The 25,047-nt window shown below is 45.6% G+C and overlaps 1 protein-coding gene across 1 annotated transcript in view; it reads left to right on the forward strand.

Annotated features, from left to right (window-relative positions):
• Window positions 1-7,650: 7,650 nt before the first annotated feature.
• The window catches only part of ranbp10 (RAN binding protein 10), a gene marked incomplete at its 3' end in the record, with an annotated part of 124,418 nt that continues 107,021 nt past the window's right edge, over window positions 7,651-25,047 (forward strand). The window contains exon 1 of the mRNA XM_084315534.1: window positions 7,651-7,929. Within this exon, the coding sequence (XP_084171660.1) occupies window positions 7,713-7,929 (217 nt within the window). The 5' untranslated portion in view covers window positions 7,651-7,712. The remainder of the gene's footprint in view (window positions 7,930-25,047) is intronic.

Raw genomic sequence — 25,047 nt, forward strand, 5'->3', positions numbered from 1 at the left:
CTGTGCTTCTGACTGTTGACTCCATTGTTTACTACTGCCTGCGACCAGTGACTCAGCCGCAAAAGGAGCTCCAGTTGGGGCAACGGCTGACTGGGACAAGATGGAGGGTGTAGATGTGGAAGAGTTGTGTTGAACCTAGCAATTACATTGTTGCTCCAAACGCTGTGAACATTATCATTGACACACCTATGCCTTGGCTGTGTTGAACCTAGCAATTATATTATTGCTCCAAACGCCGTGAACATTATCATTGACACACCTATGCAGGGCTTGACGTTAACTTTTTGGCTCACTAGCCACTGTGGCTAGTGGTTTTCCAAAGTCACTAGCCACTCAGCATTTTCACTAGCCCTGGGCGGGTGGGCAGGTGTCAACGTCAAGCCCTGGTTGTCAGGCATTGATACTAGCATGAGTAATACTGCTGGTTGTCCCGTGAGACAGCCGTGTGATGTATTGGCGCGAGGGGCAGGATATTTTGGGAAAACATGGTTGTCATGACTCTGTTTTGGGTGTTTTCCCAACTATCCTAGTGTGCGCGGCTAATGCTAATGCTACAATGCTGGGTCTCTGTTCTTTGTTCCCCCGCCGAGCACTATCTTTACTAAAAGGTCTTCCCTCCTCTTAACCATTCATGCTGACGGTCAATCGGTGTCTAATGTTGGGAGTTTAACAGGGGCTTGTTTACCATTTTCATGGGTGGATGGGCTGAGGCTCAAGGCTGGTGTGCTTTTTGTGAATCTATGAATTGTGTGCGGGACTGGTGTTTTCTCTGGTCTGCATCCCCTTAACAATATGTGTATGGGCTAGCCCATTCTGCAGTGTGTTAGTGGAGTTTTCGTTCATTTATTCATTTACCCTTTCATGGGTGCACACCACAGTGGAGGTTGCTGCATGTCTACTAGTGAGGCAGATCTTCACTAGTAGTAGTCTTTTGTCTGCAGCCACCACTGGTGCTCCGTGCTTGTGAAGCAGGTGGCATCAGTCCTTTGCCTCTGAGATGGTGGAACGGTGTCCCGCCCAGCTGACGCCATGAGGCGAGTCGGCCCGGCAGGTGGCTGGTAGGCTGTTAAAGCCTATACCGCCGCGGTATAGAATTAGCAGCGACTAGCAACATTGTTCGAATTGCTGTTTTTTCTGTCAAAAATGATGTTGGGTGGTGGGGCCTTTGGGCCAGCCGAAACACCGCGCAAGGTTTTGAGGTTATTAGCTTTTGACCTAGCCGCAAGCTATAACCGCAGGGAGGGCTAGGATGCTGTCAACGCTTGTTTACAGACATCTTTGGTTGGATCAGTCTCCCCTTGAGGAGGAGAGAAGGTTTTTCCCTCCTCAGGGCTCCCACTTTGGTCTTTCCGCAGGAGCGTGGGCGGTATTTGACCTAGGCCCCACACCGCCTCACACCGCGCAGCCAGAGATGAGGGCGCGGCCTCGCCAGCGGCTGTGGCGAGGCCCCCAACCAGCGGCCATGTTTCCCCCGCCTGAGGTTCCTTGGACACAAAGACAACAGGTGATCAGAAGGCCGACAGCCTTGGCGGCCGAGGGATCGGCTACATTAGATGAGCACGCCCTAAAAAATCGTTGCCGTCTAGCTGTGTCTAGCTCGCTCTCCGGTCACTCCCCCCCCCAACACCAGCGGGATACGGTCTCTGATTTGTTCCCTTTGGCTGTGGGCCGCGTGCCTTCAGTGAAGCACGAGCGGCCCCACGTTTCGCTTCTCATGGGGACAGGGGCTGACACCCAGTTGCTGGCTAGGCCTGGGTCTGTCCGTGAGAATGCTGTGCTGTCAAGCGGCTCCCACGCCACACGTTCTGCGTCTGTGTTTGGTGAGCCTGGTGTTGTGTCTGTCAACGACGAAGGTTGTCAGCGGGGGAACTCAAGGCCCAGGGGGTCGCAGCGCGAGTTCACGTTAGTGCCTCCCACGGCCGGAAGACCGGCGGTGGTCAGTCAGGCGCGCGTGATTTGGGTGGTAGTAATATCACTGCAGGGCTACGGTGTGTAGGAACCCACCCTATCGGGCAGTGTGAGGACCTCACGCCTTGCATGTCCAGCTGTAGAACAGTTCCTCAGCAATCCATGCCGGGGAGGTGTTCAGTGGGGGAGCTTTTGTCACCCAGTGTGATGTCAGCTTCCGCCGTATCAAACCGGCCCTTTCTGTCGGGGTCCCCCCTTGGGTGCGATTGCCTCATTGGTAGTGTCAGGGTGCGATATCCCAGCTCCACGAGACGCCCTGCTCGCGTGGTTGGCGAGTCCAGGGTTGGCAACACACAGCGGGTGGGACCGGGCCGCCTATCTACGGTTCCTGGCGGACCAGCGCCAAGTGCCGGCGGGTGCGCTTGGGATTATCATCACATATGGCTACAGCAGTGCCATATGTCGAGGTGGATGGAGAGAACGCTGAGGCGGGGACTTGTGTTGCAGTTTGCACAACCCCACCCTCCGTTTTCAGGTTTGGTACAGACCCTATTGTCAACAGCAGTGACAGCTCTGGCCGACGAGATCCAATCTCTGTTGGCGAAGCAAGCCATCGTCGTGGCCCCAAAGGAGGACGCAATGCGTGGCGTTTCCTCCCGGTATTGTCTGGTGCCCGAGAAATCGGGGGGGGGGGGGTGTCAGACCCATACTGGACCTGTCCCATGGAAGGTTCAGAATGTTGACCGTCTCCCACCTGTTAGACGCTGTCAGGTGGGGGACTGGTTCACCTCCATAGACCTGTAGGATGCGTATTCGCATCCCGATCTTCCATCCTAGGGCTTACCTACGCTCCCTTTGCAGGGCTTAGCGTACGGGTACCAGAGGCTGCCGTTCGGCTACTCTCTGGCTCCCCGCATTTTCACCAAGTGCGTGGTGACCGCGCTGGGGCCTCTGCGTCGTCGGGGTTACGAATTGTATTCTGCCCTGGACGACGTTCTGGTCCTTGGCCGGTCAGGGTAGATCGCCAGGTCTCATACCAGGCAGGTGGTGTCTCACCAGCCTGGGTTTTGCTGTAGACTGGAAGTAGAGTTCTCCTCTTCCCAGTCAACGGGTGGAGTACTTGGGCTTTTTCTAAGCTCAAGGTCTATAAGGGCATCCCTCTCGGAGCGGCGGCGAGTGGTTGGTTCTCGGTGCGCTCGGGAGGTTCCGTCCTAGGACGGTTACGCCGCTGTCCGTGATGCGCCTGTTGCTGGGGTCCCTCTTGGCCTCCTCTTCATGAGGAGGATGCAGAGGTGGTTTTTTGGACCCGGTGTGAGACATGTGGAAGCGGCTGAAGGTTCCCATGTCAGTACTGGGGGACCTCATCTTCTGGGGAGGGTCTGGTGCCTTCACCTGCGGGGTCCCCCTGGGCAGCAGGCTGTCACACGTCGCGGTCTTCACCGATGCCTCCCTCATGGGAAGGGGGGGGGAACGTGTCGGGCCAACGCAGTAGGGGGCAGCTGGCAAGACCATGCTGCCCGGTCTGCGCTACATTTAATGTGTTGGAATTGAAGGCAGTCCTTCTGGTCCTCAAACGGCTTGACCACCTTGTGGTGGGCAAGCATGTTTTGGTCAGGACGGACAACACGACGTCAGCATCGTATATTGTCAGACAGGGAGGCGTGCGCTCCCCCTGTCTGCACCGGGCGGCGGTCGGGCTCTGGCTATGGGCGTTCTCCATCTGCTCTGCCTGAGGGCTCTCCACATCCCCGGCAGGGTGAATGTGGGTGCAGGTGTGATGTCGCGGGGCGGTCCTCACCCTGACGAGTGGGGACTACGTCCAGACTTAGTCGGGCAGGTCTGGGACCGATTCCGTGGCCGTCCGGGATTCTGTACGCATTCCCCCCCTTACACCTGATATCTCAGCTTTTGGGGTGGGTACGTCGGGAGCGCGGGACTTGGTCCTGGTCGCACCGGGCCGGGGCTCAGCTGTGTGGTCCCCGGCCCTGATTCAGTTCTTGGTGGCCCCGCCGTGGCCTGTTCCGTGGTCACCGCGGGCCCTCTCTCAGGCACGCGGAACTCTGTTCTGCCTCCTGTTCTGGGGCAGCCTCTAGGCTTGGCTGCTGACAGTGTGAATCTGGTGGGGATGCGTCTTGACTATTCTGTGGTTAACGTTATCCGGTACGCGCACGCTCCGTCCTCTACCGCGGCTTATGCTGGGGAGTGGCGTATGGTCGAGTGTGGGGGCGGAACATTGTTCAGCCACCCTCTCGTGGAACATTCCTGCTTGGCGCTCGGTGTCTCAAGCCTGTGGAACGTTCTCTGTCTCCGAGTGGGACCTCCAACTGGTCCTGGGCCGGTTGTCGGAGGCCCCGTTTGAGCCTCTTGAGCAGGCTCCATTGGATCTGCTGTCTTTGAAGACCGCATTCTTTTTGGCCATCACCTCCGCTAAACGCGTGGGTGAGCTGTGTGCTCTCTCGGTGCGGCCTGAGTGCCTGTCTATTCGGCCGATAGCGGTGCGACTCTGAGGCCTAATCCAGTCTTCGTGCCAAAGATTATCCGGAGCTCTTTCGCTCCAGGGATATTGTGGTTCAGGCGTTCGTCCGCCTCCTCATGCTAGTGAGTTGGAGGCAGGCCTTCACCTGTCGTATCCTGTCCGTGCACTGGGGGTTTACCTCAGGACTCTGGCTCTCAGGGCTTCCGTTCAACTGTTTGTTTGTTACGGTGGCCCTTGCGCGGGTGAGGCGCTGTCCAAGCAGCACCTGTCACATTGGTTGTGCGGGGGCGTTGCCTTTTGCTGCACGTTGGCTGGACAGGTCCCCCCTCGGGCTGCTGCCCTGTTAGGGGGAGCCTCGGTGGAGGACATCTGTGCTGCGGCCTCCTGGTCCTCCCCGGGTCCCTTCGTTAAGTTTTACCTCGTGGACATGACTGGGGGTTCTGTCTCCCAGGCGGTTCTGAGGTCTGGGCCCTCTCCTGCGTCCCGCCATTTGGTGGGCTAGCAGGGGTGTGTGCCACGGGGTGCTGTGTCACACGTGGTCCCGCCTGTGCTGTGCATTTTCAGGGGTCTCTGGTTCCCCCTTTTTTTCGCACTTTGGTGGAGTTGACTGCCTCCCCCCTTTGTTAGGACGGGCGGGTGGACGGGACTCCCCTCCTCCCTGGTTGGGGCTTACGGGCCCTCAGGGGGTACACTTGTCGGGTCACGCGTCTGCTCTGTCCCATATCTCATAATGGCAAAGAGCGAGACGCGATGGCCAGTATGATATATAACGAAAGGTTATACTATAACCTATAGTTATATGAATACTGGCTGAGCGTCTCGCTCTTAGCGCCCTGAGGTCCCTTGGTTGGGTTTTCAGTGTTGGTAGAGTGTGACCATGTCCGGCGTCTTATAGCAGGACGCGGGGGCGTGGCCTGGTCACGTGCATGTGAGTGCAATTGTTTGTTCGTGAGCACAGTAGTGCTAGGAGATAAGAGATATCTCATAATGGCAAAGAGCGAGACCTTTCGTTATATTCCAATCGCTTGCCTATAGCAAGTAGTGTATATGCATATAACATTGTTTAGAAACCTATTTTGTGAACGTTAGAATTTGTTTTTTGTCCATTTTCGTCGAGATGTACTCTGTGGATGACATGCTAACGTCACGTTACTGTTTACACACATTTATTGTGGTCTGTAACTTGGCAACAAAGAGAGCTGCTATTGGTCGAGCGCAAGATACGTGACAGAACTCGCACTAATACGTCAAATAAAACTATGCAGTGACCAAGTATCCGCTCGCGAGGAAAGATCTAGTCCCAACTTTAAAATTATGATTGCGTAAAACCGGGTAGATTCTAAATGGTGCCGCTTTATACCATTTACTATGTTTTATTAAGAATTCATTCAAATGTATGGCACGCAGAACCTTAGTCATGTTGTGAGGGTGCATGTGTTTTGAGGGTGTGTTTTGAGGAGAGGATCAGTCAAGTCAAGTCAACTGCCAACGTAATTTGTAATGAACTATACATGACACAAAGTAGTAAACTACTGAAAAGGCTACTGAGATTTGAATATAGTAAAACTACCACCCAACTAGGTTAAATATTGAATAGTTATACTCCCCAACACTGAGTATGATTGTTGTTGTATTATTTTATATGGCTTTGTTGAAAAGCAAATGGAAATTTGACTGAAATGCTGTCATTGGTGGAAATAGTACATACATACTATTAACCTACTCAAGTACAAGTATCAGTTACGTTTGACTTAAGTTGGAGAATACTTGCCTTGAAACATAGTAATGAATAAATAAATAAAAAGGATTGTCACACAGTAAACTTAATTACGTGGTTATTTTTTTTAACTCTAAATATTTTACCATGTTACCAAAATTCTCCCTCACAAAAAATTTACAAATTTGGCATGGTCCTTCTGATTTAGGGTCATTATCAGCCCAATATTTGACAGTCCCTTTTAATGATATAAAATAATCTATAATGTATGTAAGGTCATTGTTACGACCCTGGCTCAAAGGGAGGCAACATTAGTGCACACAGACACCAATGGTCTGTGTTTAAATCAAAAGACTATTCTAAATATGATAACTAGCACAAACTAAAGAACAAAGTGGTGGAAGGGGAAGAGAGACTGTTTCAACAATCTCTTCTAGCAACAGTCACACGCATGTGTGGGTGGGGAAGTGCCTTTAAGCCTGCAGGCAGGTGTCCAATTAGCAGCAATCAGCTAATTAGCAGCAGTCAGCTGCAGCCCAAGACACAGGACTAACATGGTACATAACAATCATGTTCAGAATAACTGTAGAACAATGTATATCATTGTACTTATTTTGATTGTTATAATTATAAATAAATAACTCTCAAGTAAAGGGAGTAGGCCTACATACTTAATAAAAAAAATAACTTAGATCTGTTAGCTGTGTTACTAAAAGATACACGATTCAATTACAATAATTAATACTTGAACCCTCAGTGCATTTATGTTAGATTTACATTACATTCACATTTTAGTCATTTAGCTGACGCTTTTATCCAAAGCGACTTACAAGTGATATGATAAGTCATCAGGAAGGGCACAACTCTATCAGCTAAGTAACAATGTTCATCAAAGTGTTGAGTGCTACAGTATAGGTTAGTTTATTAGCCTGACAAGTGCATGACAGTAAGGTTAGTTCGATATGTATTTTTTTTTAGATAATAAAATGAGATTTAAGTGCATCTCTCTATGGCCACGTCTGTGTATATTTTATATTTTTTCATTTCAGATAATAAAATGAGATTTAAGTGCATCTCTCTATGGCCACGTCTGTGTATATTTTCATTTTTTTCATTTCAGATAATAAAATGAGATTTAAGTGCATCTCTCTATGGCCACGTCTGTGTATATTTTAATTTTTTTCATTTCAGATAATAAAATTTGATTTAATAAGTGCATCTCTCTATGGCCACGTCTGTGTATAATAATCCAAGTGCAAAAAATAACTATGCAAACGCACAAACACCTAAACACGCACGCACCTAAAAAAAACTACATTTCCTAGTTACCTTGGGGCGGAGTGGAATTATATGTAGTCATTTCCGGGGACTGTTGCCATGGGCAGAGCGTGTGCCCCGACTACACTACCCACACGCCACCGCGTCCAACCCTACTGCTACAACAGTACAGAGAGAGAACACTGCTGGTTATCCGGTGGGTGATATATCACACACCGCTGCTATTTTCTCTCTCAGTCCATCTCACTCTCAACGGATTGACAACACAGTGAACACACAGCCTGGATAGAGAGACAAACAAACAAACACAAAGAGAAAGAAGACATTTAGAAGATGGCAGCAGAGCTTGGAGGAGCGGCGGGGAGCCTGCTGTTAGGAGCCGGGGATCCTGCCTTTAATAACCACCAGGAGCAGGAGCTCACCGAGCGGCTGAAGCGGCTCTACCCGGCCGTGAACGAGGAGGAGACCCCGCTGCCCCGATCCTGGAGCCCCAAGGACAAATACAGCTACATCGGGCTGTCGCAGAACAATCTGCGGGTCCACTACAAAGGTAGTTCTTAATGGCATCATGTCTCAAAACAAGTCACCTATAAAGGCTACAACAACAACACAATAGGGCCTCGATGAATCTTGTCACGGAGAGAGAGAGAGGCTCACACATACAACCCGAACTGTACGCGATTATTATGTACAGTAATGTGTGCGATGATCTCTCCAGCCCTGGCAGATCTCGTCTCCCCTGCTTTGTTTGTTTCACCACCAGAGGAATGACAGTGAACTCGCTAACCCTGATGACAGTATGAAGGAGAAGAAGCACATTGATTGATTGAAAACTTTATTAACAGCTTGCAGAATGGGGTACAATACAGTACGGCTCAATACACACAATTGTTAAGGGGATGCAGACCAGAGAAAGACTTTCGTCTTGTTTACATCAGGGTCCCCCATTTTCAATGCATCATAACATACACGACATACAGAGACCGTACTGCTACATCTAGACATTTATGACATACCAGATTTACAAATACAGTACTGTTTGTGATACAAAAAGAGTCAGGAAAGGAAATATTTGACGTAGAAACTGTACATTGGAGGTGGTTGGGTTACATTAACCTTCAGCAACATTAGCCTTTCATTGTTTATGGTTTTGCCTTGTTGTTGCCATAAACTGTCCGTCATGTTTTACACGTTATTATTACATATGACCTGGTGTAATAATCCATAGATGTTATTAATGGAAGCAGCAGCAATAACAGCCGCCGTAGAGGCTAATGACAGCTAACAGCTAGCTGATAGCTAGCTAGCTAACCTAGCTGCTGATGCCTTTGTTATTGTTTTGAAAAAACACCAACCTATAAGTTACACAATGTGATTTGACGTGAACCATGGGTTATTATTATCCAAATTTAACAACACGTCGCACACAACTGGAATGTACACGTTTGATCGATTATTTGATTGTTTATTTTAAAAAGCACCAAAAACACACACAGAAGAAATGTCATTGTGTGTTTTGTGTGTAGTGTGTGAGTTCAGTGGCAGTGTTCTAGTAGAAGTCTATTCCAGAAATGCGAAATCGTTTTTTTTTAACAGACATTCGAATTCCATCGAGATCTTTATAATAATGTACTCCAGTGGAACAACAACAGGCTCTCTGCTTCTTCTTTCAATGATGTCTGCCATCATCATGTCTAAAGCCTCGTCCAGAGACCAGCTCGTTCTGTACACAGAGGAGGCCTGAGCGTTTTGCATTTTACACCAAATATTGATCTCCAAATACACATCAGATGTTTTGTCACACTTTGACGTGTTGTCGGCAATAACAACAACAACAACACGTTCAACAGACAGTGCAGTTAATCATCATCGTTTTTTTGACGGCTATTGATCGCCGCGATCATCCCGAGGCCCACTGTACTTCGAGATGATGATTTCATCGGACGACTACCCCCTAAATCAAAACAAGGTGACAGCTATAGCGTGACGTCCTCTGTTCTATATTATGTTTTTCTTATTATACATCTGTCTTTTTCATCATCAGGCGACGTTTGGGCAGCCATCTGATCATCAAGCCTTTCCCCTTTCAGACTAGCTATAGTTTTGCATGTGTATGAATTATGAGTCATATATTGGATCCTCACTCTGTCAAGCAGCAGACACATCCTAATATAAATCCTGCATGTCCAGTTTGGGGCCCTTCTGGCTGCTGTTAATACTTATGCCGGTTGTGTAACTCGTTTTTATGAAGGGATTATTGGCCACACCACATTATTTGGTGTGCAGGCAGGGTAATGTAATGTTCATTCAGAATTGCAGGTCTAGCCTATATTTATACCGAGAGAGTCAGATGGATATATATATATATCCCACACAGATTATTCATCATCTCATAGTTTTTGTGATTTACTGTGGTTCAGTAATTAAGAGGACCACATCATTATTGCGGTTGTGCTCCCATGTGGATTTGACTGACATGACAAAATAATTTTGTTGTTAATGGTGTGTCCCTTGATCCTCTTTCATCTAGGCCAGTGTTTCCCAAACTCTAGGCTACATTAACTAGGTCATTCATGGCATTCTCTTTTTTACGTATATATACATGTCACTGTTGTGATATAATTTGACAAACTACTGGAATAGACCAATGTCTTAAAGCCGGGGCACTTCACCAAAAAACAATGCTGATTTATTTTGCACGTCATCTCACACACATCCCACATTTTTTTTTGCACACATTCATTTAGTTTGACAGTTATTGAGAGTATAGGCTATAGTATGATTTTGAATATGGCCACCGTTGATGTCATCGCGGACATCTTTGTGTTGTGTTAATTACAGCTCTATGAAATTGTACGGTAGGAGTCCCCATAAGACAAGGTATTGTTATTTGTTCATCTACATAATTTCTCACGACGCTAGGAGGAGTGGTGCTGTGATTAACACGACACACGGATCCAATGTCCCCGATGACATCACCGGTGGCGTTCAATCTCATTTACTCTCAATAACTGTCAAACTAAATTAATGTGTGCAAAACACATTTTTGGATGTGTGTGTGATTTTATGCGCAAAATAAATCCGCATTGTTTTCTTGTGATGTGCGGTGCCCTTTAAGATAACAATATTGCATCTGAGAGCTAGCCTTGATTTGATGCGTATCCTGGAGTATACTAGGCTAAATGAATCTCATCTGAAATAGTCAAGTCAAGTCACTACACTACATTATGTGACTCTACATAATTGCACAGAAATTATTATTGTAATTTCTTTTACGCCCTGTTCTTGTGTGTGTAGGGTAATTTTCATCCACTTGGTTGTTCTAGCTCCTGTTCTGTTCTCTCACCCTGGTGGTTTGATGCTATTTTGACCAGTGTGCCAGTTTCTTCAGCTCAAGGCCACGCTGCCTTGCTGCTCTGCACTCATGCAGATGCATGACTTCACTTTTTATAGATGGATAGATAGAAATAGATGCCGTGCCATAATTATACAAAACAGATTTCCATAGCTATTTGGCCTTTTAGAAGTACTACTAGTAGGCTTAATGGTTGGTCTGAGCCTCGGGCTATAGCCTACCTTCTAGTTAATGCTGCTGGAGGTTGCTAAGCTTCTGTTGAAGGGTAGATGACTTCAGTCTTGGATATAATGAATATGGCAACGTTTATGTTTTGGCTACATTAATGCCATACTAGTGTTCACTGTCCAGTATGAATAGATAAACAGATGAGGACTAAGCTATCCATCTGTTATTTAGATTATCATCAAGGCTATGACATTTCAGTTTTATCTGCTGTATTGTGATGCAAAGATTAATACACTTTAGGTCTAAAATAGATTTAAAAAGATGCGTCGATAGATTGAGTTACAAACATATGAGACGAAAGCTTTCATGAAGGCCCATCTGCACCACAATGTCTTGTTTGAATGTATAAGATGATAAATATACAGTGTGACTGGTAGGGGTGGGAATCTTTAGGAATCTCATGGCTTAATTTGATTTGGACTTCGAGTCACAATTTGATCTAAAATCGGTTCATCACAATTATCTAGGGAATTAGATTAGCTCGCTTTGCTTGTCTAGTCTTTGACACATTTTTATCAAACCAGATTCAGAATCTATTCTATAGTAGCCTACATTCAACCTACGTGTTCCAGGATTTTGTCTTGGTGAATTGGTGTGGACAGTTTTGGCCCCAGACCACATTACTTAAACAGAATAGGCCCACTGACCACTGTACAGCATAGCCCAAACAATTCAGCCAACTTCTAGGCCTGTGCTTAGCTTACACTCAATGTCAATACGTACAAGACTGGTGTGGCAGCAGCACAGCAGCAATGACACCCTCTCAATGTTAGCCTGAGCAGTGAAGAGCAACATAACAACAACCCTATCCACATACTCCCTCTCAATGTTAGCCTGAGCAGTGAAGAGCAACACAACAACAACCCTATCCACATACTCCCTCTCAATGTTAGCCTGATCAGTGAAGAGCAACACAACAACAACCCTATCCACATACTCCCTCTCAATGTTAGCCTGAGCAGTGAAGAGCAACACAACAACAACCCTATCCACATTAGGGGTGGGAATCACCAGTTTCATCATGATACGATACGATATCGGTTCTTTGGACAACGATACGATATTTGCCGATATCACAGTCTCTCACGATACAATACTATTAGATTAGATTCAGGTGCCTGCAATCGATATGAGATGATATCATATGCCCATTTAACACAATCAGTAACATTTAGATCAACCTAAAAAAGGTAACGAAAATATCATTTGACATTTGTATTTTTGAGCTCTTCCAGACATTTAAAGGAAAATCAATCTATTGTTTTTAATACAAATAGACCTCCTGTTCACTGTAAAGTGCCACGTTTTGATATATTGAGCTTTAAACTTTAAGCTCCATTTTTTGGAACTTAAAACTCAACCTAAAACCCCTCCCTACCTCCCTCTCCCAAACCGTTCCTACAACAATTTGTTGATGTTGCATGATCATGTATAGGCCTACATTTATTATGTATTATATTGTTTATGTTTAAATAACATTTAAACATCAAACTCCTCTGACCTCATCTGGTCTTTCCAAAGACGCGCGCACACACACACACAGAAAGGGAGAATGCTATGCTGTAACGTCTACACACACGGAGCTACTGCTGTTGTTCTTGGGCGGATATGAGACTCGCCACAGGATTTTCAAAATAAGAGTATCGATATGAATCGATCTTATTACATTGCATCGATCCGATTCGATTGTTGATAATTACATCGATGTATCGATCTGGATCGATGTATCGTCCCACCCCTAATCCACATACTCCCTCTCAATGTTAGCCTGAGCAGTGAATCCACTTGTATTCAAAGGATAACTCTGGTTATTTTCAACCTATAGGCCGCGGCGACCCTATTTCTTCTTACTTATGAAGAAATAACAATATAGTAAAGACGAGCTTGTCATTTGTCTACATCTTTTTAAATAAATTGTTTAATTAATTCAATCTTTATTTAATCTCAAAGGATCATTGTGAGAGCAAGCTCTAGTTTACAATGACGTCGATAAATACAACACTTAATAAATACAAAATAATTCAAATAATGTAGAAACATTAAACATTTAAAAAAATTTAAAACAACTGCAGACAGTGGTGAAATGATTAGCTATTAAAGATTTAAACTGACCAATAGATACAAATTAATTTAGTTTGAAAGTGCAGAATGTTCCCTCTAGTCTGAGTGTTGGCGTGTAGGACTGTATATTCGCTCTGTGACATCACCAGATTGAGTGTGTGGGCGCGCTGGTGCTTGTGTACGCTTCAGGAGTGCGTGATCATTCATCATAGTTGTAGGGACAAGGGGGGGGGTTATGATGCAGCATTGTCTCCTTTCTGTCTTCCCTCTTCTCATTTCCTGTCGTGGTGTGTGTCTGTGTTTTGTGTTCTCTTATTGGACGGTGCCCCGCGCTGATGACCCACATTCGTCTGCCGGCCCAGAAGTGTAGCCAGATACTCTCCACTCAGAGATATTGAGAGGGGTACCTGAGTGAGGTCAGCAGCTTGACTTGTTAACCCTTCCACTGCCACACGACATAAGGTTAACCCCTTACTATCTATCGCACAACCGACTGTCGGCTGTTGCGTGGCAGTGAAAGGGTTAACCTTCTGCGTATTGTCGCAGTGAAAGAGTTAACCGTTTGGTAGTGCGGCAGTGAAAGGGTTAATGAGAGTCCCCTTTTTGCTATGCAGACATGACTCCATGGTGGCCTGGTGAGCAGCAGCAGACTTCACTGTCAGTGTCATCGTAGCTAGCCTGCGGAATGACACTCACTCTAAATATCTCATCAAAGATGCACAACATTCATGAATATTCAGTGGTTGGTTTACGTGGCGTGAACCTGTGGGAACCTTTTGTGAGAGATTTGACCCATGACCTTCTTGGGAATAGAGGGGATCTGTGAAGCAAGCTGCTTCAGGTTGAAATGTATGACGTCACGGTGGCAATGCTGTTCTTCAGTGGACAGTGGGGCATTTTTAACGTTTCAATATGAATATTGACCATATTCATACAGCGGGCATTTTTCTCTTATGTCATGCTCATGTTTGGGATTCCTTTCCACCCTGTTCCCACCCAAGATGTAATTCCAGCCTGAGCTAAAGATGCTGTCATAAGAGCAAAATGGCCGCTGTGTGAATATGGTAAATTTTGCATAAGAGATCAGCATTATGGCTTCTCTTCAATGAGCTCGGAAGGTCAGGGACACTTACTGGAGGTTTCATAGCAGTCCAGCAGAATACCGTTCCAATATGAATAGGCTGAAATGAGCCATGTTCGAATATTAACAGTAACATTTACATATTATTACATTATATTCCCACATTGAAGCAGGCGTACAATGCGTACAGGTTAATTGTCTGTATTTGATATTATGGGTAGCAGCACCAATACGTAACATGGCATTAGGCTGTTTTTCCAAAATCACGAAAAAAGGGACAAGAACCACTGATGCGTTTTCAATCCACCTGGTATAAAATAATGTTTTTTTTTAATGTTTTTTTATTTACATTTGACTGGCAGTTTTGTATTTTTTTTTTTTATATTGAAATTCATTCTGATAGCCCTAGTCAAGCATATAATTGTGCCCAGCCCAGGGTTGATGGATGAGTCCACAATCCTACTTGCAAATTAGTGCACTGTTCACGGCTGGAGTTGCTCTCGCAACAACAAATGGCCATGTGAAAGTTTCAGCCTAGCAATGGAGCGCTTCAGCCCTGGTAAACGCAATGTATTTTTTTTTTAACTCTTGTTGAGTCGGCCAGACTTAAGATCAGTGGTACAGAGATTACATATGGACGATCCTTGCATTCATGAAAAACATGGGGAGTCAACTAGGATGCAGTAAAAAACTTAAAACCAGATTCTCAAACATAAACAGAAAAACGGACAACACGCTCATCACAGACAAGCTGGATGTAGCCAATTACTTAAACATTTTCTTCACAAACATAGCCACAACACTGGTAAACAAACTACCCTCCCACTCAGGGCTTTATGGGGTAGAACACATAGTAGCTTACTACAAAAACCTAGGGGTCCGCAAGGACGACTTTAAGCTGGAAATGGTAACAACAGATGAGGTACTCAATAAACTGAGCGCCCTCCAACCTAACAAGGCCACTGGCCACGACAACATCCCTTCCAAATTCCTCAGAGACTCAGCAGCCGCCATCACCCCAATCATCACACACATAATAAACCTCTCCATAAAACAGGGACACGTCCCCAAGGACTTCAAAATTGCGAGGGTGACCCCTCTGCACAAAAAGGGCAGCAAATTAGACCCAGGCAACTACCGCCCTGTTTCTATTCTCACCTCCATCTCGAAAGTCATGGAAAAAATAGTCTACGAACAGGTCGAAAAGTACCTAGCGGAAAAAAATCTAATCTACGAATTCCAATCTGGCTTCAGAACATCCCACTCCACTGACACATGCCTTCTCTATTTGAATGACCACATCAAACAAGAGGTGGACGCAGGCAAATACTGCGGCATGGTCATGCTGGACCTACAAAAGGCCTTTGACACGGTCAATCACTCCATTCTGATTGACAAGCTAAAAGCAATTGGTTTTGATAGTCTATCAGTGAGCTGGATGCAATCCTACCTTGAGGGGAGGGAACAGATGGTGGAGGTAAACGGTACCCTATCCCCCCCCCTCACAGTGAGCTGTGGTGTTCCACAAGGAAGCATACTAGGACCGCTACTGTTCCTAATTTATGCAAATGACATGTCGTCAGCTTGTGACTGCAACTTGTTCCTGTTTGCGGACGACTCAGCCCTGCTGGTCTCTGACAAGAACAAGTTACAGGTTGAAAAAACCCTCAGCTCGGAACTAGGCAGAATCTGCATATGGCTCGCTGATAACAAACTATCATTACACATGGGCAAAACAGAGTCCATTCTCTTCGGTTCAAATAACAAACTCAGCAAGACCGACGGCTTCTCAGTTACAGTGGGTGACAATATTGTCACAAGGAAAGATGAAATTACCTACCTGGGTTCCATCCTAGAGGCTAATCTCTCCTGTGACAAAATGGCATCCAATGTAATAAAAAAAGTCAACCAACAAACTCGATTCTTGTACCGGATCTCCTCTCTGGTAAACAAGAATACCCTGAAGACTCTGGCAGGAGCACTCATTCAGGGGTACTACGACTATGCTTGCACCTCATGGTACCAAAGCACCTCAAAGGCGCTAAAAACAAAATTACAAACATCTCAAAACAAACTGGTCAGACTACTGCTTGACCTTACTCCTAGAACCCACCTCACCCCTGCCCACTTTGACAACCTAGGATGGCTTAGAGTAGACGACAGAGTACAGCAACTTGCAATGGGCCTGGTCTACAAGATACACTACACGACCAAGGTACCCATGTACATGTCAAAATACTTCCCAAAGGTCAGTGAATACCACGATCACAACACCAGAGGGAGCTCCACAAATCATGTTAAACCCAGATTCGGCTCAAATAAGGGACTAAACACGTTTCGCAATTATGCCACATCAATGTGGAACGCCCTACCCAAAGCTGTAAAGGAATGTGGATCACTACCCACTTTCAAAACCTCTCTCAAGGGACACCTACGGGAGACTGCAATTCAACACTGGCCCCTGTAAATATCCTAACCCAACCCCCTCCAATGTACAGTCATTTACCTAGTATGGTTTTGTCAATAGTCCAATGTACAATTTTGTTTGTTTGTACAGTGTCTCCCCCCCCCCCCCCCTCAATGTACAGTTTTGCTTGTATATACAGTGTGCCCCCCCCCCCCCAACCACCTCCAATGTAGATTACCCAGTATGGTTGTCAATATCCCAGTGTACCCAACCCCCCCCCCACCCAACCTCCTCCAATGTACAGTTTCTACGTCAAATGTATATACTCCCTTTTCCTGACTCCTTCTGTATCACAAACAGTACTGTATTGGCAAATCTGGTATGTCATAAATGTATAGATGTAGCAGTACTGACTATCTGTATGTCATGTATGTCATATATGTCCAGATGAATTGAAAATGGGGGACCCTGATGTAAACAAGACGAAAGTCTTTCTCTGGTCTGCATCCCCTTAACAATTGTGTGTATTGAGCTGTACTGTATTGTACCCATTCTGCAATCTGTTAATAAAGTTTTCAATCAATCAATCAATCAGTCTACTTAACCCTTTCACTACCAAATGGTTAACCCTTTCACTGCGACAATACAGAATGTTAATGTTACCTAGTGTGGTAATGAAAGGGTTAACCTTCTGTAGTGTGGTAGTGAAAGGGTTAAATAACCAGTAAAAGCAGAGGAGGATGTCTCACATGGATTGCATCATCTGGATTTATATTGTGAGAATTGTGTTCCCATATTACAGTGTAACGCCATCTAATATCCTTCATACACAACACTGATGATTATGTTTTGTGCAACCTGGCAACCCAGAGAGAAAGAAACTTGTGCACATTTCTCTGCACGTAGTGCGACCATTTTCCTTTAGCCTCTCAACATTAACAAACGCCTGCAAGTTGTCTGTGTCAGTTTTCACTCCCTCTCGACAATGGCTCCTGTCCTTGGCTTGATGTATTTGCAATTGAAAAGTAAGTACCTGGCAGAGGAAGATAATATCAAGCAAATTGATCCCTGGATGTGTAATCTTCTATATGGCTTGCTGCTATTGGAGTGAACAGCATAGTTTACAACTGCAAGAAAACACAAGCTATATAGACTAAGGCTATGCTACAGAATTAATTCAAGAATGTAACTTTAAATAGGCTTAATGGCCAAAATCAGAATGGCTAAACTGTGGAACTTTGTCAGCTTCACTTATACAACTAACTAGCATATTAAACTAGACTTAGCAGCACCACACATAGTAGTCTGTGTCTATGTTTGGTTCCACTTGCACTTTTGAAAACCGGCTGGAAGTTCCTTGATGTTGTAGCCCCTGTTACTGCCGTACCCTCCACCACCGTCCCCCTACCCTCCACCACCGTCCCCCTACCCTCCACCACCGTCCCCCCTACCCTCCACCACCGTCCCCCTACCCTCCACCACCGCCCCCCTACCCTCCACCACCGTCCCCCCTACCCTCCACCACCGTCCCCCTACCCTCCACCACCGCCCCCCTACCCTCCACCACCGCCCCCCTACCCTCCACCACCGCCCCCCTACCCTCCACCACCGCCCCCCTACCCTCCACCACCGTCCCCCTACCCTCCACCACCGCCCCCCTACCCTCCACCACCGCCCCCCTACCCTCCACCACCGTCCCCCTACCCTCCACCACCGCCCCCCTACCCTCCACCACCGCCCCCCTACCCTCCTCCACCGCCCCCCTACCCTCCACCACCGCCCCCCTACCCTCCACCACCGCCCCCCTACCCTCCACCACCGCCCCCCTACCCTCCACCACCGCCCCCCTACCCTCCACCACCGCCCCCCTACCCTCCACCACCGCCCCCCTACCCTCCACCACCGTCCCCCTACCCTCCTCCACCGTCCCTCTACCCTTCACCACCGCCCCCCTACCCTCCACCACCGTCCCCCTACCCTCCTCCACCGTCCCTCTACCCTTCACCACCGTCCCCCTACCCTCCACCACCGCCCCTCTACCCTTCACCACCGTCCCCCTACCCTCCACCACTGTCCCTCTACCCTTCACCCCTACCCTCCACCACCGCCCCTCTACCCTCCACCACCGCCCCTCTACCCTTCACCCCGCACCCCTACCCTCCACCACCATCCCCCTACCCTCCTCCACCGCCCCTCTACCCTTCACCACCGTCCATATACCCTTCACCCCTGCACCCCTATCCTCTACCACCGTCCATATACCCTTCACCCCCGCACCCCTACCCTCCACCACCATATACCCTCTACCACTGCCCATATACCCTCTACCACTGTCTCCTTACCCTCCAACCCCGTCCATATACCCTCTATGGTACCACCGTCCCCCTACCCTCTACGACTGTCCATATACCCTCTATCACTGCCCCTCTCTACCACTGCCCGTCTCTACCACTGTCCATATACCCTCCACCACTGCCCCTCTACCACTGTTCCCTTACTCTCCACCATTGTCCATATACCCTCCACCACCATCCCCCTACCCTCCACCTCAAGCACCTTCATGTGAGAACTTGGGCCCATGTCAGCATCCATAAAACACAATTTCTTGGTCGTTTCGTTGCCATTTTGAAAGCATTCTAAGTGTACGGTGAGTGGGCATAGCGAAACGATGCGTGTCTTCAAGATCTATGCTGGGGCCTCATTTATCATCCTGGCACATTATTTGGAGTGGTAAAAAAAACATTTAAATCTTGATTTGTCATCGATAACCATGGCAGCGATTGAAGCTTTGAAGCATTGGGGTCAGTTCAACACATAGTGTGGGTGTCGCTGTCAGTTAGGGCTGCACGATTAATTGATTCTAAATCGAAATCGCGATTTGGAATGATGCAATTATCAAATCGCAAATAAAATGAATAATCGCAATTTTGAAAATTTTAAAATGTATTTAACCAGGAAGTCCCATTGAGATACAAGATCGGTTTGGGAGAGGGAGGTAAGGGGTTTTAGATTGTGTGTTGTGAAGTTTAGACTTCAGAGAGGGAGAGTAAAGTACAGAAAAAAAGGTACCGTTGGGTACCGGTATCGATTCCCACGTAAAAAGAAACATTTTCAGGCTCGGTGTCCTGAAAAGACCCACCGCGTAGGCCAGATGCAAGCCGCATTTTACAATAAACCTCTGTGGGGCTGCTTTAAAAAATAAATATTATAATCGCAAATTTAATCGCAAACGCAATATCTGTCAGAAAAATCGCAATTAAGATTATTTCCCAAAATCATGCAGCCCTAGTGTCGGTGTGTATAACACAAAGATTGAGCATGATCATCATGGTGTCATTTCTGCAGAGATCTGTACCAAACAAAGACATTTTCCAAAGTCTATAGAATATGATTTGTAGGCCAGGATATCTTTGAGTGAAGACCACAATACTTTTTAGACTTCATTTAGAAAGGTATTTTGACACACTTTCACAAATGTGCCTCTTAATTAAAATTGTGTGTGTGTGTACACTGTATGGGCCTCCAACGGTGTGTCTGTATGCAATACGTATAGGACATTGAACCTATAGCCTGTCTAATGTGTAATACCCTAACTACTTCTATAGCACCCCGTGTGTGTGTGTGTGTGTAGAGCCATATGAAATCCGTTTTATTTTTTTCCAAATTCCATTTTATTCTTTTCCAAATTCCGTTTTTTCCGTTTTAATATTTCAGAATTCTGTATTTTGCTTTGTACGCTCATTTTACCATCAGAAATAGTGTCTAATAAGTGGGAATGAATAAATGTCCACAATTTAATAAGATATAACAGTCCATTTAATAGGGCCGTCTTAAATACTTTGAAGCTTTGTTCGATGGGCATGGGATTCGAATATAAAAAAAAAATTTGATTATTTAAAAAAAAAAAAAATTATATATATTTTTGCAAAATCAACTCTGCCTCTCTTTGTTAACTACAACAAGCAATGCTGTTTGTTATTTAAGATGAGGTCGGACTCGGCACTGACAGATTTGTGTTCATTGTGCTGCTTTTATAAAGCCTCAAATGACTGCTTACAATATTTCATGAAAGCAAAGTGTTTTGTTTGTCTAAGATTTTAAAAGGTTTAAACTTTACAGCACTGACAAAGTTGAACAAAGTGCTGTACAAGTCCCACAACATAAAAAAAAAAAAAAAAAAAAAAAAAAAAAGATTAAATTTTAAATTTTTTTTTTTATAGTGGATTCCATTTTTATTGCTCAATTCCGCGATTCCGTCCGCGATTCCGTGATCGCGGATTCCATATGGCTCTAGTGTGTGTGTGTGTGTGTGTGTGCTGTCCCCTGTGTCTATGTGGACACACAGGGCCCTGTTGACCTGCTGAGGTTTGGTTTCAGAACGAGGAGCAGCTAAAAATAGCCAGCAGAACGAATGTTACTGCTACCATTAGACTAAAGTGATCATACACACACATACACACGCATACATTTTTAGTACACACTTACACGTGCGCATGTATACATGTTTGGTGGTGATGATAATGAATGACTTTGTGGATTTGTCCAGTCTTATAATGGCCACAGCTGTTATCATGTTATTATGGCTGCTAGTGCTACTCCAGTTACATTACCTACTGATTCTCCATGCATGGCACTTGTCCCATGTGCAAGGTCACCACGTTAGCTGTAGAGGTGAGGGGGCATGGTGAACCGGCTGCATCTATACGTTTCTTTGACCTTTATTGATATATCAATGTCATTTACAACCACACATGTCCAGACATTTAGGCTAATGCCTTTATCTGTAGTGTGTATTTGATAAGGGATTTCTTTTGTGGGAATCTTTGGAGGGAATTTCACGATTTAGATGTAAAATCAATTCTCAATTTGTCACGGTTATCGACGGATACAAATATCTATTAGTTACACGAGTTAGCGCAGAGCTTCAAAGCTAGCACTATGGGTAATCCCGGAACAGCCATCGGCTCCTGAATACCAGTCGACTTAACAGTCTACCAATCATATACAATGAATGGGGGGGGGAGTATTGTATAGTAACTACTAGGGCTGGGACGCTATGCTTATCTCCAGATTCAATACTAACACCATACTTGTAGGGATGGGTACCGAATCCGGTACTATCGACCAAATCAGAGTACCGATTCACGTGCGATCCACCGGTGCCACATATCGGTAATGCAAAAAAAACTAAACGAAACCTATGAAGTGTGCCTCACGTCAACGTTCAACTTCACGCGCACGATACACACTTACCTAGGATTTTACTTGATTCAACAACAACAAAGCAGTCGGGGCAATGGCAAGCCGAAAACGATCGCAAGTGTGGTAGGTAGATATCATTTTTTTAGACTAAAGTACAGAAAAAAGGTATCGGTATCGGTTCAAATGTAAAAGGTACCCAACCCTACATACTTGGGTGCCGATTGGATATGTATAGCAATTCTTCTAGTATTGCGACTCTACAAGTAGGCTACTGTGATTTGATATTACAATTTATTGCCATTTTTTTTGTTTACTTATTTGAACTCATTCAGCGCCAGCTATTAGACGGGGCCCGTCGTAGCAATGCCACGCTTTAAAAGATAGGAGTGCATCACCTTGTTTGTAGAGCTATAACTGTATTTTTTATTTATTTTTTTGGTCTTTTTCCCCCTCCATTTTCCGCCGATTTTCTCCCATCCCAATGTTAGTCGTATGCCAATTCCCAGTCCCTTCCTGGTTGCTGCGCACTTACCCCCCACAGTCAGATCATTTTGGGAGAGTGGAGGCTACCACGTGCTTCCTCCGACACACGTCCAGCCAATCAACCGCTTCTTTTCACCTGGCAGCGCGGATTCTCATTGAGAGGGCGTAGCGTGTGGGAGGACCACACTATCCCCCTCACGTCCAATCCGCGCTTAGCAGGCGCCCCGACCGAACTGTAGGAGTCGCTGTTTACAACGACCCGGACCCACCCCGCCAGCTTCTCCCACCCTCTGACACAGCCAATTGTATCAGTGCAGACGGCCAGCCAAGCTGGTGACAACCCCGGAGCTGTGAGCTGGATTCGAACAGGCAAATCCAGCTCAGCTCCGGGGCTGGTGACGAACGCAATCTCCGCTCGGCCACCTAACCGCCTTGCTATAACTGTATTCTATATTATAGCTATGGATACAATACTATGGCCCATTTGACATCAACTATCTATCGTTCAGTATGTGAAAAATAATGAATTTTTTCATCCATACGTTCCCGCGTTATACCGTGGTGAATATAAGTATGGTTTTAGAGTGGTCTGGGGTAATTCCCAAAAGGCTGTGTTATAACCCTTTCGTGGATCCTACTATAAGCGTTGCCGTTTCTTGCCTGGACACGCTACTATTCTCAAATCTATATAATAGGTATTATGTTCCATCATGAATCCATGAAAGGGGGGGGGGGGGGGTCGTTTCTGATTATTTGATTGCCAGTAACGGCATTCGTATTGAACACTAAAAACGCGTATCAGACCGATTGGTATAAAAGCATTGCACGATCAAGCTAAAATTGACGTCAGATAGTCCTTACCTGGGGGTTGTGGTGGAGAGGCGCACACGGAGTAAGCTGCAGGCCATCATGAGCAATGACAGCCACCCTCTCCACCACACCCTGACAGGACAGAGGAGCAGTCGCAGTGGACGACTTATATCGCTGCGCTCGCGGACTGAGCGGTTCAGGCTGTCCTTTGTCCCCACAGCCATCAAACTGTTCAACACCATGTGACCCCCCCCCTCTCTCTCTCTCATGACCTGATCATAAAAAAAATTATATATATAGAGATTTCTTTTTAATTTAATAAAAAAAGAAATGTACTTGCCAATGCACTGTCACCTACCCATGACCCCACTTTGGGTCGCGACCCGTAGTTTGAGAACCGCTGCCCTAAACCATGCTGGAGAATATTATGTGATTTCGCTTGTCTTCTCCACTTTACCAGTAATTGATATTTCCCACACAAACTGACTGACAGCTACACTCCCAAATCAAACTGTAAAGATTCCACTGGGTTTTTTATTTAAATGCAGCAGACACAAGTTACTCACATTAAAGGAAAACTTTTTTAAAAATTTAAAAATTTGCTTATTTAACATCTTCCCTGGAGTTAAACAAGAAGATACATACCCTTTTTGTCTCTGTGCATGCATTTAGCTTAGGGAACAGTCACCCCGTTAACATAGCTTAGCTTCATCACTGGAAGTTGGGGGGTTTAATAGCCTGACGTTCCCTTACAGTGCCCTACAGTCACCAAATACACTCCAAATACAACTCCAAAACGTTCCTGTAAACATGTTGTGACCTGTGTATTTACCACGTGGAGAAATAAAAAATAATTGAATTCGACAATTACGTTTTCTAAGCAGATATACTCGGAACAATTTTTTGCCGAACGACTCCTCTCTGCGCGCACTCAGTGATTTCTACGTGGAAGCCGTGTTTGTTTGCATTCTAATTCATTCAAAGGATCCGAACCGATTGAAGTTTATGGATACCATGACTTAAAATCCTCTTACCTTGACGATTAAAAGCCTCCCCAATTTAGAAAACAGTAATCCAATGGCTGGTATTGATGATATAATACTAACTACTGCACGGAGCTAACCGGAGCTAACACAGAACCGGACGGTCACTAAAGCAAATATAATGACTTCCTTTCTGGGGGTTTTCAAAATAAAAGAGCGACGTCTATAGTAGGGCTGCACGATTTTGGGAAATAATCTAATTGCGATTATTCTGACAGATATTGCGATTGCGATTTGCGATGCGATTATAACATATTTTAAATTTTTTTTACAAGAAGCATGTTGCTGCTTTCTGTAGTCGGGTCCCAACTGCAAAATTACTGTATTACCCTGTATTATACACTTTTACTATCATGTAGACTATTCTGCTTTGTGTTTACATGTGATGTATTGTATACATGCACATTTATTATGTTCTTGTGTGATGTATTGTATATTATGTACATTTTATTGCTGTGTGATGTATTGCAAATGTTATTGCTGTCATCTTGGCCAGGTCTACCTTGCAAAGGAGATCTTGTATCTCAATGGGACTTCCTGGTTAAAAAAATAAAAATAAAAATTTAATTGCAGGCTTGGCGATTTGATAATTGCATCATTCCAAATCGCGAATTTCGATTTCGTGTTGAGATGGAGGAGGGAGCCAACCTAAAGTTAGTAGTCTCGGCTCGTGTTGAGAGGGAGGAGGGAGCCAACCTAAAGTTAGTAGTCTCGGCTCGTGTTGAGAGGGAGGAGGGAGCCACGGCGCCTTTCTCCAGGTATTTAAAAACCTCTTTGGTAACTTGGAAAGGCAACCTTTGGTCGATAAGAAAGGTAAAACAAATTCAGTCGTCGTCAATATGACGTTCTCAAATCAATGAGTAATCGTGTTTAATAATCGTGATCTCAATGGAAATCTAAATAATCGCGATTATTGCCATAATCAAGCAGCCCTAATATATGACCTTCAGTGTTGTATCACAGCCCTAATATATGACCTTCAGTGTTGTATCACAGCC

Source organism: Notolepis coatsorum (genome assembly GCF_963971535.1).
Source record: "Notolepis coatsorum genome assembly, chromosome: 6".
Lineage (NCBI taxonomy): Eukaryota > Metazoa > Chordata > Actinopteri > Aulopiformes > Paralepididae > Notolepis > Notolepis coatsorum.